This window comes from Lampetra fluviatilis, chromosome 36 (assembly GCF_964198595.1).
Source record: "Lampetra fluviatilis chromosome 36, kcLamFluv1.1, whole genome shotgun sequence".
NCBI classification, from domain to species: domain Eukaryota; kingdom Metazoa; phylum Chordata; class Hyperoartia; order Petromyzontiformes; family Petromyzontidae; genus Lampetra; species Lampetra fluviatilis.
The window spans coordinates 10,666,374-10,686,393 of record NC_136310.1 but is presented as its reverse complement, the minus strand read 5'-3'; the positions used below and the strand labels follow the sequence as shown (position 1 = coordinate 10,686,393).

At 50.6% G+C, this 20,020-nt stretch overlaps 1 protein-coding gene across 3 annotated transcripts in view; it reads right to left on the bottom strand.

Moving 5' to 3' along the window:
- Positions 1 to 20,020, bottom strand: part of LOC144945107 (guanine nucleotide-binding protein G(I)/G(S)/G(T) subunit beta-1-like) — a 44,855-nt gene that overhangs the window by 10,250 nt on the left and 14,585 nt on the right. For all 3 annotated transcript variants that reach the window (XM_078873370.1, XM_078873368.1, XM_078873369.1), the window contains exons 2-3: positions 3,652 to 3,782; positions 1,429 to 1,467 (exon numbers count right to left, since the gene is read on the bottom strand). In XM_078873370.1, coding sequence (XP_078729496.1) covers positions 1,429 to 1,467; positions 3,652 to 3,708 — 96 coding nt within the window. In that variant the 5' untranslated portion in view covers positions 3,709 to 3,782. The remainder of the gene's footprint in view (positions 1 to 1,428; positions 1,468 to 3,651; positions 3,783 to 20,020) is intronic.

The following is a 20,020-nucleotide window of genomic DNA, read 5'->3' as shown; positions in this document are numbered from 1 at the left end:
GCCCAGAGCTAGAGCTATTTTTATAAAGCGAGCCGACTCAATGAAGTGGCTTAAATGTGCAAATTTATAGGAGCCAAATTCTCCAAAACATATGTTTCTAAAATATGGAGGGGAAAAAACGGAGGACCCGGAGAAAAATCCACGCGACCACAGGGGAAACATGCAAACTCCAAATATACAGGTGCCAGGGTTGGGATCGAACCACCGATCTCCTGCATACCAGGCCAGGGAGTTAACATTTCGCCACCGTGGCATCCCCTTCTTATGGGCAATTTCCATGTCAGTCTTCAATCACCCGCATGGGATTCAAACATTACAATAGTCGAGCATGGTCATCCAGTACCAACCAATGTCAATGGCAATACCGGCATCTCTATTCAAATCAAAGGGGAGTTCTAAGAGATGATCTTTAATTGGGCTGTCAAAAATAATTCCATTCACTTGAATGGAGATGCTGGTTTCAACCAGTGAAATAAAAGGCGATTCCCCAACAGCCTAGGAACCGTGCGTAAAATCCCATTTTTTACTATAGCGGTATCAGAGTCTCCATAAAAGAGAACGGGAATTGTAGCGGTGATTCCAAGGATCACCAGTAGATGGCAAGCTCTGGCTCTTGCCGACCGAATATAATAGTTGGACACGAAGCAGATTCAAATTATGCCGTTTGGAATGGTGAACGATTTCATTAAGCACAGTGCAATTCTGGGATAGGGATCGTGTGAATTGCCTGGCACCAACGCCTATCGCATGCATCGGCCACACTAAAGCACAAAGACAAACCCCTCCCCCGTGTAGCCTTAACACTGTTGGGGCAAGTGCTGTTCGCGAGCACCAATGAAGGCCGACAGAGCACACGAGCGGGAGGGTGGCACAGCACCACGCGCCCAACCACCTGCGTCTCCGTAATGGCAATATTTCCACATCGCAGCACTCATTTGAGGTTGAGTCGACCTAAGGGAGGCCCAGGACCGGTTTAAAGAATCGTTACTGGCGTTGGCCATGAACGGGAATTGAACTCAGGTCGCCGGGTTCATTGCGCAACACGCGAACCGCTACACTACCACTCCCCACATCACCTACATCATTACAACTATCACAACAATCAGCACCTCCATCCGCACAACCATCACATTCATCAGCCCAGTTATCACCATCACAGGCATCACCACATCACCACTACTACCACCAGTTTTTATCGCAACCACCACCTGTTATTACATTATCTCCACTTCCACTAGAGACATGACCCTCCTCCACAACATCAGTTCTATCTGAAACAATCACTTCCAACACCACCAACAGTTATTACCTACCACCACCACCACCAAAATGAGCATGATCACATCATCTTCACTACCCATCGTTTCCACCACAACTTTCACCTCTAACACGATAAACCACAGCCCCCATGTGGTGCGAGTTTGATACCTGGGTGAGGGTCGTGTCTCCACACGCCTTCCTCGCATCCTGCAGGACAAGAGACGGGGTGGGGAGTTGGGAGGATCGGGTGATGAGGGGGGCAGAAATTAGGCAGGCGACAAAGATGAAGACACTCAATGCACTTAATCATCGCTCTTTCACCATATCACTACCTTGTCGTTGCCATGCTCATGCGCCCCACCTTACTGGGCCCGAGAAGCCAAGCAGAGTTGAGCCGAAAGTTTTCCCCTAGCAGGTCAGCCAATGGGTGAACTCTAGGAACTTTTGTTCACATGTAGCCAATTACTAGACTGGGTCTTCTGTCCACCGGAGTGTCTCAGTCATGGCCACCAAACCCATCTCCGTCTGCTGTGTGTTCATTCAGAATCCGTAAGTCCAGCCTGGTCACTGTCGGTCGCACTTCGGTCTGCGGTGGGTGGGCAGCAGGCACTGTCATGTCGCTTGGTCATCAGCCACCCAAAATGAAATGAAAGCGACGAGTTGACGAAAAAAAATTTGGGTACTAAATTTTGTCAATGGAACAAAAACCCAACGCGGAACGGAACGAATCACGATGTGCCGAGACGCCACTGTTGGGGGGTGGGGAGTGGCTCTTAGGACTTGTACACACGGAGGGGGAAGAGGGTGAGGTGGCGGAGTGGGGGGAAGTAGGAGCAATACAGGGGGGGGGGGGGGGGCCGGCGTGGCTCAGTGGGTACGTGCTAATAGGCCACATGGGGCCCAGCGGTGCAAACGCAAGCAATCGCTGGCAACGAGAAGGGGGCATCGAACAACACGGATGAAGGGACTATAATAATAATTTAGTATACAGTAGAACCTCAGAGATCGAACGCACCAGAACTCGAACAAATCGGTGGTCAAACGATATTTCCGAACATTTTTCGCCCCGGAAACGGAAAAAAATTCGGAGGTCGAACGAGCAATCGCGACTTGAAAGAACCTGTACGGCTGAGACGCGTATGGCCAGCATGCATGACGCTTGCCCAAACAAATGTTTTACCGTACGAGAAGCTCAGTTAAAAATATCACCCAGATAAGGCAGAAGCCAACCGAGTGAGAAATATTTTTGATGATAATGCAATGTGTCATTTTCGAAACATCCTAAAACGGAGGCAGAAACAAACCTCTTTAGATAAGTTCAGTCAGAAAGAGCTCAAGTGACTCACAGTTGGTGGCAGAAAAGAGGCACAAAAGAGAAAGAACCCCAGAAGGGCAGTTTACCCGACGTTATTATGGAAGGGGACAGCCCTTCCAAACAATAACACCACCACCTCCTCCTCCTCCTCACCACCTTCCACTCCAGCCATCAACTCTCCTGACTACAGGTAAAGTGAAGTTGAATGTTCATTTATTTAATTTATTCCATATATTTATTCCATTTATTTATTGTGTTTCTTGTTTTATAGTATGATTTTATGCATGTAATTACTGTAAAACTTCGTGTAAAAATGCTTTATAATGAGAGATTTCTTGTGTCTGGAACAAATTAATGTCATTTACATTAATTCTTATGGGGAAAATGAATTGGTGTTCGAACAAATCGGTGTTCGAATGGCCTTCTGGAACGAATTAAGTTCGATCTCTGGGGTACCACTGTATTTGGTATTCGCGCTATTCTCAATGTGCAAGGCTGTCATGCAGGTGCTCGTTTAAAATATGTAGAACTTCTTTCGCACCGTACGTAGCCAACCGTGCTAAATTGTAGGTGCAGAACAAGTCTAACAGATTTTACCACCCATTTGTCACCCTTTTTTGTACCGTCACGCCGGCGCACGTGGGCCCATTTTTGTTGTTTGAATAACGTCACGGGATCTTCAACGTCCGCTGGTCGCGCTAGCTAGTGCCGTGCCGTTTCGTGGTTAAATTCACTCGCGGCATTAACCACATTAACCAGGGTAAGCCAGCCAGCCGCTGGGCTCGAACCGCAAACCTCTGCAACGAACTGCAAATGGCCCTACCGCTCGGTCACGTCGCCACACACGCGTCATAGTGCCAGTGGCGGTAGAACTTGCACTGGAAAAAAAGATTCCCCTGTGTCGCCCCCATGGTCTGCTGGCGCAAGTGCTTTTGGCGAGCACCTACGAAGGTCGGAATGGCGCACAAAGAGGTTGTCGAGTGGCCGTCCGTTTCGCTCTAAGAATGACGACAATAGAAAACTACTGTTATTATTACAAGATAACCCCAACACCACGTGTGTGTACGCGCATGCACCTTGATTTGATTCTTGAGCTGTTCTGCCTCCTGGCGGAGTTGGTCCAACTCGCTCATCGTCGCCACGGTTCTCTCCACAAGTCGTCACGGGTGTCACGCTCTCCTCAAATGCTCGCCAAGTTCACTTCCTCCTGTGGGCGGGGAGAAAAAAGGTGGGCGGGGGGGGGACAAGGTAGACAAGGAGATTTATTTAACGATCGACAACCTGTAAAGGATAGTTTAACAGGTAGGCTTTCGCGACCAATTTTATCAATAAAGGTTTTTCTGGTTAGAAAGCGTAGGTGTGTGGTTAAACCCCCACCACCCGACACAGCCAATTCACAAGGTGTGTCACGTAAAAAAAAAGTGTCAATTGAGGGTTTATTCTCCAAAACACAGGTGTGTTGCTGAAGTAGTAACTAATTGACTGGTTTTGTTTACGTGATAAACCTTACGAATTGGCTGTGTCTGGTGGTGGTGGGTTTAACACCACATTCATACTGTCAAGGATAACCAGGAAACAGTTCAGTTTTGCACTTTTGACCAAATCGCCCGGTCACAGCTAGCGTCAGTGGCGAGTTGTCACTGCCCACTGGACAACCGCCATTCGATACTAAGTGGCTGTGACGTCACCACGACGCTTGTGCCAGACTATGTGCACCTTGAGGCCACGTGAAGTGTCGAACGCCCGCTGGCAGGTCACAGGGCAGACCCAGATGCCACAGGTCGACTGACAGACGACTGGCTGATGCACCACCTATGCCCCCTACTGTACCAACTTGCTGTGCTTTAGCCACCCGGCACTCCGCTCGTTGTGAGCGTCGCTTCTCCGCCCTTCGTTGTTGTTGGAGGGCGACTGCCTCCAACTGCCCAGTAGCATCCTTCACGAGCCTCCTCCACAGAGGCCGATCTTGACACCGCTGGTACCAGTCATCAGCAAGTTCACTCAGCTCCACATCCTCCTGTACCACATCACTCCATCTCTTCTCAGGCCCGTGCCACGCCCGTTTAGCCCCCTCGATCCGGCCGAACAAAAGCTGTTTAGGCATGCGGTGGCTGGACATGTGGGCAACATGATCCAGCCAACGCAGCCTTGCCTGCCAGAGGAGCTCAACGATGGGACTTTGTCTAGATCTTTCAAGGATTTGTGAGCTCCTCACACAATCCAGCCTGTTAAGCCCTGGATGGATCGTAGGCAGGCCAGTCTAAATGTTTCTAACCGGCGAAGCTGTTCCATTAGGAGGGGTCCACGTTTCGCAAGCATAGAGAAGGGAGGGAATGACTGGCCGAGAAGACCTGAAGCTTCGTGCAGAGCGACAGACCAGGTAGCTTCCACACAGCGTTACGCAACCGATGAAAAGATAATGCCGCTCAACTGATTCGGAGTGAGACCTCTGCTGTTAAACCGGAGCTGGTTATGAGCACACTGCCCAGGTATGGGAAACTCTCCACTCTCTCCACAACTACCCTATCACCATTGGGAGTTTTGGAGGTGGAGTGTCCGATGGTACAAAATACCCAGGCAGGTGCTTAGATTTGGTGGGGCTGATGGTAAAGCCCCACACCTCTTAGTGGCAAGCTCCAGGTTCAGCAGCAGCGCCTCCATCGCCTCCTCTGAGTGAGCAGCAATTACCAGATCGGCATACATAACATGGTTGAGCAATAGGGAGCAATCCCTTGACCGCACCCGCGCATCGATCAGCCTCCCATTGTATCTATATCAGATGGAAATTCCTAACGGTACAGCTATTGAAGGCTTCACAAACTACGTGGTCAAAATAGATGCTAAATAACGTGGGAGCCAGAGGACATCCCTGTCCCACCCCAAGGTGTACAGGGAATGGCTCCGACTCCCAGCCACGTAGTTTTACCCGGGCCCGCTCACCATCATGAAGGTCCTTAATGATCGGAGCAGAGGGTAAGGGACTTCGAAAGCACGAAGAACAACCCAGAGCCCAGGCCTACTGATGGTATCATAGGCCTTGACCAGGTCAATAAAGCAGAGATGTAGGTCTTGTTGGAATTCCCTACATCTCTGCTGTAGCAGACGGACAGAAAATATGGCATCTGTGCAGGACCGCCCTTTCCTGAAACCGCATTGCGGCTCCGCAAGCCTCTCCTCAGCGTGCCTGGCAAGATGATGTTGAATCATCCTTACCAGGACCTTTCCTGGCATACTGAGGAGTGAGATGCCCCTGTAGTTGTTACAGTCGGTGCGGTACCCCTTCTTAAAGAGGGGGACCACCAGGGCATCCTTCCAATCTTGCGGAACCCGTCCACTGGAATCGACTGGTATCACACACGCATCAAACTTCCCACAGGGCCCGATGGGAAGCAGAGAGGGCTTTAGGCCACTGAGGCAGCCACTGAGGCAGCCACTGAGGCAGCCACTGAGGCAGCCACTGAGGCAGCCACTGAGGCAGCCACTGAGGCAGCCACTGAGGCAGCCACTGAGGCAGCCACTGAGGCAGCCACTGAGGCAGCCACTGAGGCAGCCACTGAGGCAGCCACTGAGGCAGCCACTGAGGCAGCCACTGAGGCAGCCACTGAGGCAGCCACTGAGGCAGCCACTGAGGCAGCCACTGAGGCAGCCACTGAGGCAGCCACTGAGGCAGCCACTGAGGCAGCCACTGAGGCAGCCACTGAGGCAGCCACTGAGGCAGCCACTGAGGCAGCCACTGAGGCAGCCACTGAGGCAGCCACTGAGGCAGCCACTGAGGCAGCCACTGAGGCAGCCACTGAGGCAGCCACTGAGGCAGCCACTGAGGCAGCCACTGAGGCAGCCACTGAGGCAGCCACTGAGGCAGCCACTGAGGCAGCCACTGAGGCAGCCACTGAGGCAGCCACTGAGGCAGCCACTGAGGCAGCCACTGAGGCAGCCACTGAGGCAGCCACTGAGGCAGCCACTGAGGCAGCCACAGCATTGCAATGTGGGATTGTCGGTGGTTTTACTGCCATCGTTCACCTTTCTGTATATTGCGTTTTTATTTTTCCAGTGCAAACCGGTCTCTTCCAAGACACGCCTCGCCATCGTGAACATCGAAATGCCAGATGTCGTCTGGACAGGGCTCTCTCACAACGCAGTTCCAAATCAAGATCTCTTTTGTAAATCGGTGGCGTGAGCAAGCAATTTCCAGGGCTGCATCTTGTCCAATATGCAACGCAATATAAACACGAGACATTGCATGCCGTCAACGGGCGAGATGTGATCTTTGGTGAAAATTTAATGGTGGTTTCAAGAAAACCAACACACCGGGGGTGCACTACCCTGTCCTAAATTAGCTTCGTATTTCAAGGACTCGGCAAATAAGAATAATTCTAACAGTGCACGGGATTGCGAGAAACCCAGCTTGAAAAGACGAGCTCAACGGCGGCGCTGTGCCCAACCCCTCCTGGCGAAACCGCCCAGGTGTGTGCCCAGGGAGAGGAAGGTGCTTTTGTTTAGAGAGTCGTCACCATGGCGAAAGATAGGTGTGCTCATTAGGGTAATTAGCGAGTGCAGCTCTTAACGAGGGGTTTTGCCAGGGGGGTTAGGTGATGGCGTGGACGGTGCGTGTGTGACAGGGGGGGGAAGGGGGGCACTGAAGGTGGCAGGGGGTCTACAAGAGAGACAAGTGCTTGCAGGTAAGCACGCAGGTACACGTGGATACACGAGACACACAAAAGGTACGCAAGCGGATACAGGTACCCAAGCTGACAGGTACAAGTGCTTCCACACAAAGGCAGTGCAGGTACATAGGTGCACACACAGGTAAAGCATGGAGGAATAGATATGCACATCCAAAGTTACACGTGCAGGTATGCACGAGTGTGGAAGCCGACAGGTAAACGTACAGGTACACATCCAGAAACAGTTCCACACGCAATTAAACAAAGGTCATTCTAGGCACATTGATGGATGGCTATGCTACTTCAGCTCATACCTGTAAAAGCACACACACACAAACAAAAGGTGGATACAATGTCCAGGCAGGTTGGCAGGCAAATACGCATGCAGATGTTTAATACAGGTGCGCACACACACGGGTATCGGTGCGCAAGTGCAGGCACAGTTCGTGTGTGTCTCCCGAGAACGATCATTAACTGGCTGCCCAGAGGAACCGCAGCCAAGACAACCACTGTCCGCCCTGCCCACCGCCCTCAACCCTGTCAGACTGGCCAGAAACGCAACCACTTGCCCCCCCGCTTATTGTTATTAGAACAAGAAAGCCTTGCAGAGTCTCACGACTGTTTTTCAGGAGGGTCCTGGCAAGTGTCGCACGACAGATGGGGGGGGGGGGGGGATAATTGTGTTGCATATTCCAATTGAGTAATTTGCTGGTATTTTTTTGTTGTTGTTGTGTTATTTGGCAAATTTGGACAGTCATGCCCGGCACACAATGGCCTACTCTCGCAAATGACATAACACGTCACGTGACCTTTTGACGTCCAGCAGACTGTGCGCATTTTTACGGCGAATACACCCGCGGTATTATTCAGGGCAGCTACTAGATTCAAACCGTGAACTTCTGCAAACAAGCGGCGAACGGCGCTAAACCGCCGGACAGTCCCAGATCACCGCCACCAACGATTAATCCACTGCTGGACGAAGGCCTCTCCCCCCCCCCCCCAAGCAGTCCCCATCACCCATTGTCCTGCAACGAAACAATCCATCCAGTCGCTACACCACGAGTTGGGTTTCATCGCAACATCCCCAAGCTCACACCTTTGGCTGCAACTCTGTACTTGCGCTCACCCGATTGAAAAAGTTCCTAATAGTAAAACACAAACGTTACGAATACTAAGCCAATTTATATGTAATTGATCTTTGAAAGGGGTAATAGTCAATGTATTCTGGGTTGTTTACATGCCTTTCCCTTCCAGTTCCGTCCTGCCCCCCCCCCTCATCTCACACCACATGGTCTCGTTAAAATCCTTCCGTGTCTGTGGGCCACCTCAGACCGATCCATCCCGACTGTAGCGGGAGGGGTGGCCGCAGTAGTAACAACTGTGCTTTCCAGTAAGAAGCGCCTGGGTTTAATTGCTGTCTGCCACTTCTCTACGTGGAGTTTTGTATGTTCTCCGTGTTCTGCATGGGTTTCCTCCGGGTTCTCTAGTTTCTGCCCCCACTCCACTTCCACCCATAGCTAAAAAAACACCCAAACAATTTAACTGGTATTGGCCAAATATTTCTAATTACTCAATTGGGATTCATATAGCCACATTGCCCCAAACTTGACATCTTAGCAGGAGCTACCTGAAAAAATTTTGAAGCGAGGATTTACTGGGTAAATTTACCTGCAAATTCCCAAATTGGCATTATACACGGCAATTGTTGCCTTTTAAAATGGCAGACGAATGCCCGCTGGAGGACAAGCACACATGAACACAAGGCTCCGTCACATCAACCGGAGTAGGCCATTGCAGTGACTGAAACAATGGAGCATGCCGAAGGTCAGAAACACAGCGGTATTATTACCGGGTCAAAAATATTTCCCGTCTTCTAGCCGATTAGTGCAGACAACATGCTTGCAGTAACGGATAATTGTTATTTGCATCAGCCTCAATGTATCATACAGCTCACACATTGTGCGACGTAAATAATTTCTTAAAAACACACACGTGCACACTTCAATGTGTTTATAGTGTGCGAAAGAATCTGAGTTATTGAATCTATAACGCCATTACAGGCCTGGTTAACAGTCCCAAACCTGACGAGATCAGGGACTCGGGGGTTTTCATCACGAGACCAGGCGACGATGTTTATTTGGAACTCAAGACAACGAGCCGCGTGCCATCGCATCCGGCCGGAGAGAACAGCTCCGGTGGAGATGACGTCACCGAACAACTTCTGACATCACTTTGGACAGCCTATTCATGCACACCACGTGGGCTACGGAGCAAAACCTTCCTCTTAATTTCGAGAAATTAACACCAAGAAACGTTTTCATTTTCTCACGGGAACTTAACCCAGCCCTCCAATCCCCCCCTATATAAACATCGTATCCACATTCGCGAACTCTACCTCGAGTAGATTTTAAAGAACAAAACCCTCACACAGAAGTGTCGAAGCCTTAACGCAATAAAAAAAAAACCTCGGAAAGAGCGGCGATCTCAAATTATCGTCGCCAAGCCACAACCAAATCCCACCTGCTGTAAGAAATTATCCCAAAGCCAGCAGTCGTCCGCCGTCCTCTCACGGCCCTGCGGTGCAGCACCGGCACACACGAGCGCCGACGCTGCTGATTCTACAAAAGGTGGACGTCCCTCTCAGCAGCACACCCCCCCCCCACCACCTTAGCTCCAGCCCGAGGAAACGTTAACGCTGTCCGATGTGCTCCCCACCCCTCATCCTCCGGCTGCCATTCCTCCGTTAGTCCAGGCCACTGGTCACCATCAACCCCGAGGAGATGTGTCCTGCCAAAGTCCGCCTTACTTTTCTTAACTATTAATATGTAAATTTGTATTCGTAGCCTTTTAAAAATCGATATGATTCACAATTACTTTATTTTGGGTTTGACCGTGTAGCTATAATGCCAATTTTTAAGATATAACTCTTCACCACCCAATATAGCCAATCAAATCAAATTGTCATGTTGGAAAATACTCATATTGATTTGGTTTATGAGCTGGAATGTTGACGAGAGGAAAATTTTACTATTTTAAATCAAGTGTAAACTGCGTATATTTTCTATTCCACATATCAAAAATTTCTCACATCACATCTGTCATATCAAAAAAGTCATTTTTTTCAGGAATTCAAATAACACCAACAAGGCAAAAAAATATTTAATGTGAGGATTTTGCTCCGTCATTTTGTGACCGGGCCGAAACCGTCAACTCACTGCACTGGAGAATCCGGTTTAGAACATTAAAATAAAAAAATGTAAATCGGGAAACCCAAGCCCGATTAGGATCAAAAATGAAGAAGAAATGCGCAGCGGTAGCCATCTCGGACACGTACAAAAAGAAAGTTGGCTCAGATGGCCAGGGGAACACGTCCTCTGAGGGAGCAAAACCACAACACATGAAAGAAAGGCGATGAACAGAGCAAGCAATGGGGTTTGTAGACTGAGAGGTAGGCCTAGAACAAGTAGTATAAGAGACTGAGGTAGACTTGGAGGCGATGGTCCAAGAACAAAATAAATGGAGACAGAGGACGTGGGAAAACATGAAAGCACACGAGTGGAGAAACATGCACACCACTGTAACCAGTACGAGCACCGCAAATACCACCACCACATGACCACCTTTGTCTGCCCGCTGCTCATGTGTTAGACACAGCACCAGGTACTCATTTTAAGAAAGCAGAGTCAACAAAGGAGAAGGCCCATAACCGGTTCCGATTATCACTCTCCACGAATGTTGACCGTAGCTGGGCATTCAACTGAGGCTATTGGATTCGTAGCGCAGCGCACAAATCACTGCGCCAGCGCTCCCCACGGACACACACTTACACACGCACGAACGCACACGAGCACACACATTCGCCGCACACCCACACGTGAGCGAGCGCCAGGTGTGTCTTTTGTGCGTCCACAAATCAATACTGCACGCAGTGAAAACTCGGAACCACAAAAAAGACAAACACGACCTGTCCAACCACTTCCCGTAATCGAGAGGAAATCGGTGGAAGCTCTAACCAGGAGGCGCAGCCGGATCATCACTGAGTGTTGCGGTACACATCGGTGGAACTTCCGAGGATGTCCACTGACCCTGCCCATAACCCATTCAGTGGGAGAGGAGGATGAAATTAAAGCGGTGCAGGCGGCAGTAACAGTGTTTACTCAGCAACAATTATTGTCATTAGCGATCTCTTTCTCTCGCATGGAACGACAGACTAGAGCAAAATAGTGTAACCTGCTCGTCACTCAATCAACATGATCACCGATGATCAATCCACTGATGAATGTAGGCCCCCCCAAAGCCAGTGCCACCTACAGGCTGTACGTACACAGCCACTGCCAGATGAAAAGGCTCCCCATGTCACTGGCCGCAGGAGTTACCTTTGACCATACTTCACCATTTGCGGTCGGCGTGGGTGGATCAAGGTGGAGAGCACAGACGTGGCAGTACAGATGTACAGGACAACAATGGATTATGTTGGACTGCTGACAACATAGCCTCGCAGAAGCAGCAGCCTGCAACAACGGCCATTGTTTTGTTTGCGGCCGTCGCCTGTCCAAGCGCAAGCCATGCTCGACCTCCCGCTTGGCTTCCCAGAGACCAGGGTGCACCACTGCGGGTGAAGGGCATCAGGCACGACAAGAATGCGTGCGCGCTCCTTCTCGCACCAGTGCGGTCGGGCAGGTTTCAACATTTTTTTTTTAGCCGCCCCCCACACCTCTCACCCCCAGGCATTGTCTGCCCTCACAATCTCACGTGACCGGCAAAGGCAAGAATGCCGAACACCGTCACCGACATTGTTACCTCTGTTCACTTCTATAGAAGTGGTAATTGTTGTAATGGTGATGACGAGGTCACGCTTGGCAAGGGAAAGCTAGCTGCCTTTCCAATGAAATATTAAAGCTAACCAAATTACAATTTGGTGATACCGCATTTGCAGTGGCGCACAAGTACACACATTATTTGCTATGAAGGGCAATTGCCTGAAAATGTCACCTATTATATACCATTTTCTAATTTTAAAGGAACACAAAGAATATTGACAAATGTGTCGAGTTTGTGAAATATCTAAGCTCATCGGTTAATATTCGTGGCTGCTCTTAATGCAGGCAAACAGGGTAACGATTATTCAAAAGACACCTAAAAAAACGATCAAATATGATTTGCAGTGGAGAAGCCAATCGAAGTTCCCACAGAATTTAGTTCGTTAGCGAAAAATCACAAACACGGGATTCGCGCCACTCAAGTTTCCTTCACCAACCCACGCCAACCGGCGTGAAGTAGGGCCAATCAACCCTGCTGCCCAACACAGCGTGAGAGGGGCTGTGAGGGAGGGGGGGTGGCCTTTATCCAGCAGTAGATTGACAAAGGGCTGCAACATCAACGAACCAAACACGAGTTTCCATCATGCTTGCGAACGATTTTTGGTTTATCAGGACAAACTTATCACACACTTGCAATGGAAACAGACAGCCACCACCGAGTTGAGAAGTTCCTTCACAGGCAGACCCCGCACATTAGGATGTACGGCCAATTCCTTTTTAAAAACTATCACCAACGGCGATGCTTGGTCATGTGTTTGTACAAGTTGAGCAACTTCCCGTTTCCCAAAAGAGGAATTGTTTCTGCTGAAACAGCGAGTGGTGTCGGTTTGCCGTGATTTCTGTCTTACTGTCACAGAAGCGTCCCAATTAGAGGCCTCCGCGCGGGAGAGGGGGGGGGAGATGGAATTTGTAACAATGTCTCCTCCTTTACGATACACAGCGTTCGAAGCGAAATAGAATTACGTAGGTATTTATATCGACGACGTTTTAACTTTCATCTTGGTCAATCACGGAACTTTTTTTCCGGAAGTCTGTAGCAATATTTACGTGTCCAATTGATTTTTTTACATACTATTTCTAAATCGATTGAGCAGCACTTAGTCTAGCAGCTATGAAATGTCAATCGAAACCCAGTGCCAGCAGACAACGGCAGGAAAAACAGAATCGCAAAACCCGTAGAGAATGTTTGTACAACGTTTCGCCACGGACGGCTTTTGCCTAGAAACGCCAGGCAGACCTGCAGTGTTTGATGTGGCCACACCCTGCTGATGGCAAGCACACAAGACGAAAGAAGCGGATCGCTGGTTTGCTGCATCAAGGAAGCCATCAGGAGGATTTGCTGTGCAAGCAAACGCTGCTCGAGTTAAACATTGGTCCTTAAAAGCCGACTTGGTAACATTTCTACTTGGTATGGAAATAGTTTAATCTTTTGATATAGAACGGCCGTTCATGGCCATTTAATTATTACTTTTTGAGGAAACCTGCAAAGCGTTTCCGCATCCGGCACACCACATCTATTATTACCTGTTGGTTTGTGGCTACTAGTCACGCTCCACCTACCCCACTCCACCAGCGATTCGGTGAAGGCTAACCAGTAAAAAATTACGCGCTGTACACAGAAACAACAACAGACTTGTATTGGAACCAGATATATCACAATAAACATGGCTTAATGTCAGCCGGGTTGGTAAACAAGGGGAAAAAAATGTCTGCACTCGCCACACCGCATTCAGAAACCTCCCGCTATGGCATACGACTATCGTACTTGTTACGTACCACCTACTGCAGTCTAGCAGTAACGCAAGAAGTATTTGTTGAGAAATTAAGCCCCGATAGCTGTCCACTGCGTTTGTTCGGGTCGTGCCACATGTGGTTTGGCTTGACGTCCAATGTTTCCCTCCTCGCACTGGGAGCATCTTCAATTCAGTGCATGACAAAAGCTCCCAGCATATGGAGTCAAACAGACGACACATGGAGATCCATCGGGGCTTCATTTCTCAATATAGTTTGTGAAAAAGTGGCAAAAAAAACGCTCTGCACACACGTTCCACGGCTCAAGGGAATTACTCAAATGTTAAATAGAAAAAGTCCAGTGGACCGCGATACCAAGGTTCAAAACACGCCGGACATCGTGCCGAACGTCATGCGGTAACGACCCCTGCACACATCGGAGAGCTGCACAGCACAACCACGGAAGCCTAAGCAAGTAAACAAAGTCATATTTTATTAAAAGAAGAGCGATGCTTTACCCTCTCGGCAAGACTCCAGACACCGGGCGCAAACCCCCGTCGATTTTGTTTTGGCGACACCAGTGATCGCGGCCGGGAAGAACGCACGCAAAGAAACTAAAAGCCTCGATACCGACAGCTCCTCGTCCACTTGTGGCGGCACCACTCCCAGCCGTAGCCCCTCCACTGCAACCACCACCACGGGGCTAACCACAGCCAACACCCACCCACCGCACGTACGTGTTACTATGCAACAAGCCGGTCTCTCCCTCTCTGCCATTACCTTCCCCCCCAAAGCATCATCCCCCGCCTTTCTCTTCCTTTTTGCCTCCCATCTCCGCTGCTCTCTGGTGTGCACGACCACCCACTCCGTAACTCCCAAAGCACCCAAGTCACAGCTCCACACTGTGCTCTGCCCTCTAAAAATATCTCCCTCTCGTCTTGATCAGTGGCTTCGCCGTCAAGCGAGCAGGCGGTGCAACTGCACCGTAGAGCCGAGGGGGGGGGATCCCAGTTTAAGTGCACTTCCATTGCATGCAAAGGCTTTTTATCACAAAAATAATTAGCAAGATAATGTAATTCTTCTCCAAGCAATCCCAAGCAGGACCCTCCCGAACACCAGAGTCTTGAGCAAGAGTGAAGCTTTCCTGCATAAAATGACAAACTGTTACTTTATTCTGTTGGTACAAGACAGTAATAGGCCTTACACCGTACAGCACCACACGCAATGCTCATGTGCCACAGCGAGTGCATACAGGAGGGTTGGGGCCAACGCAGTACAGCTGTGGAGGTACAGTGCAAGGGCATGCACCAGATTGCCCCATCCCCACACACACACACAATTAAAATTGCCACAAATCGGGGTTCGCAATTCGATTAAACAATTTCGCTTTAGCTTGGTTGTACAATCTCATTTGCACCGTCTGGCTCGTCGATTCCCGCCCATCTCGTATGCGACGGTCACTCAACACTCACTGCCTTGCTCGTATCGTCTCGTCTGTACAGGGGTCTCTCTCGTACGTTCTGCTTTGCTGGTTCCAGCTGCCCAAAAACTGACATTTCCATCACGTTCTCATCAATATAAAAAAAAAACCTTCATTCACAATTACGCACTAATCGTCCGCCTAAAAAAATTCAATTTTAAAAGATAAATTAGTCACGCTGCTAGAGTAATTCTATACTCCCAGCGTCTATTCAACCAACCTGCATTGACCAGTGTGGTGAAGTATGCTCAACTAATCCCCCACGCACCGCACAGACGTGGGGAGGGCCCCCATCCAGCAGTGGATTGACAAAAGAAATGGAATTTAAAACGTACAGTGCCTGCGAGAGAGCACAGTACAGTGCACAATGGCGGTAGTGGCCCAGAGCTGGGAGGGGCTGGAAGAAACCACCGGTGCCAGGGTCGTAGGGGTGCCAATTGAGGGGTTGGAAGAGACCACCCGTGCCAGGGTCGTAGGGGTGCCAATTGAGGGGTTGGAAGAGACCACCCGTGCCAGGGTCGTAGGGGTGCCAATTGAGGGGTTGGAAGAGACCACCGGTGCCAGGGTCGTAGGGGTGCCAATTGAGGGGTTGGAAGAGACCACCGGTGCCAGGGTCGTAGGGGTGCCAATTGAGGGGTTGGAAGAGACCACCGGTGCCAGGGTCGTAGGGGTGCCAATTGAGGGGTTGGAAGAAACCAACGGTGCCAGGGTCGTAGGGGTGCCAATTGAGGGGTTGGAAGAGACCACCGGTGCCAGGGTCGTAGGGGTGCCAATTGAGGGGTTGGAAGAGACCACCGGTGCCAGGGTCGTCGGGGTGCCAATTGAGGGGTTGGAAGAGACCACCGGTGCCAGGGTCGTCGGGGTGCCAATTGAGGGGTTGGAAGAGACCAACGGTGCCAGGGTCGTAGGGGTGCCAATTGAGGGGTTGGAAGAGACCACCGGTGCCAGGGTCGAATGGGTGCAAATTGAGGGGCAGTGTTGTGTGTATGCGGAAGAAACCAATTCGGCGGTGGGGGGGGGGGAGATAATTATCTAGGGTTTGCAATATTTCAGTACGTTTAGCGTTATCGATAATAAAATAGATGTTTTATTCAAATGGTTATGGGTTTGCGACATGGTGCGTGCGGCTACTGGAACGTACCACTCGGTTGACCGATGTCCCCCCCCCACTGCCGATGGCTGCTCGCCGGACCAATCGCAATGGAACGCGCCATGCGAACATTCGCGAGTGAGGATCGTTCCCCAACATTTGACCGGGATTCGACTCTCGGAATCACAACATGTATTTGATACTGGAAGAAAGCCCATGGCGCCATAAGGCTCCCTTTCCTCACACGTGTCCAGTTAGTGCGGGTCAGAACGTTACGACAAAATATACAAAACACACGATAGGAGTGGGCAATGCATAGGAAATGTAATAAACATTTTCATAATAAAGGTGTTTGGGTTGGATCGCGTAAGTATAAATGTGTCGTTACCATCCACAACCCGACACAGCCAGTAAGGTTTGTCACGTAAACAACGCGCCAATTCGTGACTTCAGGAGTAATTCCACAACATTTGCAAAGCCTACGTGTTACTCTAAAAATATATAATACTTAAAATATACAAATTAAACTAAACTGTTTATTTTACCAGGTCATTGAGCTATGGGCTTATTTTTATTAAGGGACCTGGCCACAAATTACAGCTCGAACGAATCAACCAAAACCATTTAATCGTTAACGTCACCCGACTCATGACGACGCTGGTTGCAGAGCGCCGCTCGGGTTTAAGTTCAGCAGCCGGGCAGCCGCCGTCCCCTTGCACCAATTACATTGTCGGTAAGAAACAGCAGCAGCGTGACAAGCAAGCCGGCAGGCCGGTCCATTAAGGGGGCCCCCTCCGTTGTTTTGCGTGATGTGTGCACGCGTCACCACGTGCAGACTGAACACCCGCGCTCGCCTTCTGACGCACACCGCGCAGCATTCTTCATGGCAAGGCCCGCGGGCCATCGGTGGGGCCCCTGGTGGCCTTTCGTGCGGCCCCTAACGGTGCGGCCCCCCGAGTGAAAACAGCCCCAATCACCATCGTGCTGCTGTCAAACCCCAATGGTTTCAAATAATGTGTGTGGTGGGCCCTTGCACTGATGATGCTTACCGGCGAAAGTGTTCCCCCCCCTCTAAAACTGTGTGAAAGACACTGGCGCACATTAACATCCCACAAAGATACCCCCCCTCCACTCCTAATGCATGAACAGACTGTTGGGGCAAGTGCTGCGAGGCAGCAGCGCTACGAAAGCCGGTACGGCACACCAAGGGGGTAAGTGGCCAGGACCACGCCCGGCCGCCTTTGTCTCCCTAGTGGCGATGTTTACACACAGCAACAGGTACTCATTTGAGGTCAAATATTCTCCACTTATTGATCGTGAGCGGGAATCGAACTCGGGTCGCCGGGCTCATCATCGGACCCCAACCGTCCCACACACACTAAGACCGCCCCACCCCTGAACACCCTTGAGTGTTCACGCACACACCAATACCCCTATGGCTCACATTCTAACCTAAATTACACACACATGCACTTGTGTTTTTACGCTTAAACATCACACCCACACAAACTCGTCGTCTTGGCACGCACGCGAACTAGGCGGGCCCGCTGGTAGCAAAATCAAGTAAAGAATAACTTTTTTGGGGAAAAAAAAAATGTAGGCAAATAATGTTGCTAATCTCTTCCGACAAAAAATAAACTGCCCATTGCCGTTGTGTAGGCGAGCTGTGTGCGCGAGACTGTGTGGTGAACGCTTGGGGGGGGGGGGTTGTAGAACTTTGTCAAAGACGTGTGAAGTGTCCACCGGACGGACCGACATTACCCCAGGCTCGGCAATCGGAAGTGAGCCAAGTGGCTCCCTAAAACAAAAACAACAAAAACTCCCCCAACAAAAAACAAACCACCGTTCATCGCTAAAATGGCGGCGACGTCACCACGACGGCGCTTGTGCCACGCTTGGTGCACTTTGAGACCACGTGAAGTGTCTGAAGGCCCGCTGGCAGGTCATGGAACAGATCCAGGTGCCGTGGGTTGACCGACTTAGAACCCACCACCACCAGCATCAACATAACTATGAAGAGCTAAGTAAAACCCACTGGCTTGTACATCCAGCCCTTTCGTCACTTCACTCCTTGATAAGTGCCTCCCCACACGAACGGGTCGCGTTGGTTATGTATGTAAACATGTTGAACTTCTTACGCACCGTACGTAGCCATTCCGTGATAATCGGTTGGCTACTCGGTTGGCTCCGTACAGCTCTGGTCATTGCGAGTTTATGAAGGATAAGAGGGGGGGGGCATGGGTAGTAACCAAGGACAGTACAATGGATGTTGTTACTGCCCTGTGCCGTAAACAATGCAGCCACACAGCTGCCGGTGACAACCCGCTTTGCGCGCATCAAGTACAGCCCCATCCAAACGCTTTCCAGGCTAAATCCCTGCTTACATTTGACAAACCCTGCTGAGGTGTGTGGTCCCTCTGGTAGCGAAAAGGATGCGACGCTATTAAAAAGGGAATCGTTTCCGTAGAAACGGCGAGAAGCCTGCGATCATCATCGCCACACTTGCACCCCACGGATTTCACGGGTGAAGGTGGGGGGGGGGCGAGATGGTGAGGAAGGGAGCAAGAAGGGGAGTGAGATGCGCAAAGAGGTAGTGAGGAACTGAAGCTGTTTACGGGGGACGAGGAGGTGGTGGTGGTGAGGAAGGGAGCAACGAGGTGAGGTGGGAGACAGTAGCGGGGAGGGAGCGAGGTGAGAGAGATGAGAGGCGGCGATGAGGGACGAGGGGGGGCGAAGAGGGAGCGGTTGCTACCCAGACAGCGCTGCTCTGGGAGGTAGGAATCGGACACCGGGGAGCGAGGAGGCATCGTTACCAAGGGCTGGATTGACGTCACGTGCCCGATGGGGAAAGCCTCGGAAACATCTGATAATAATCGCCTAACCCCATCCACTCCCCACGGACTCACCGAGCCATCTTCTCTCTGCCGCCGCCTGTCCCTCAACTCCCCCCCCCACCACCGCTCCCATCACACGGGGGGGGGATGGGGCTTACAGTAGCGCGTACAGTGGAACCACTTAACGCAGGCGAACAGTGTGGGCGGGTGCCGCTAACGAGCGAGCCGGGCGTGCTGATGAGGAGCAGAGGGCGGCGAGTGGGGGGGGGGCGGCGAGGGCGTTCTTATGGCGGCCCGCGTAGGAGGAAGACGATGGTACACACAGGGACAGCAGGACGGCGCACATGCGTGCACGACGGAAAGACCCATCACACGCACTCGCCACGCAAGACATCACCGGACCCATGGACAAAAAGGAGACGCACATCTAGCAAAGCCGAAATCGCACACGAAAAAAATCACGGATGCGCACACGCACACCACGCATTTAAACGCATTGCCACGCACACCCTGCAAAACGCTGTCGCTCAGTTTCATCTCACACAGGCTCATCACGGATATTGAACATGGGCACATCACACACAGAACCGTCAAGACATATCACAGGCTATTCGCAGACACCACGCACACCAACAGACCCATGTCGCCCTTGCAAAAGAGGCAATGCTGTTTAATCCGTCTCAATGGTTTCATAGCCTCTCCCAGTTAATTAAATACAGGATATAAAAACGTCAATCGCATGCAACCAGAACACACCCATACCCATAAAAGAACACAACCGCACCCACACAACCATATACAGTACTGTACTCTATCCACATCATTT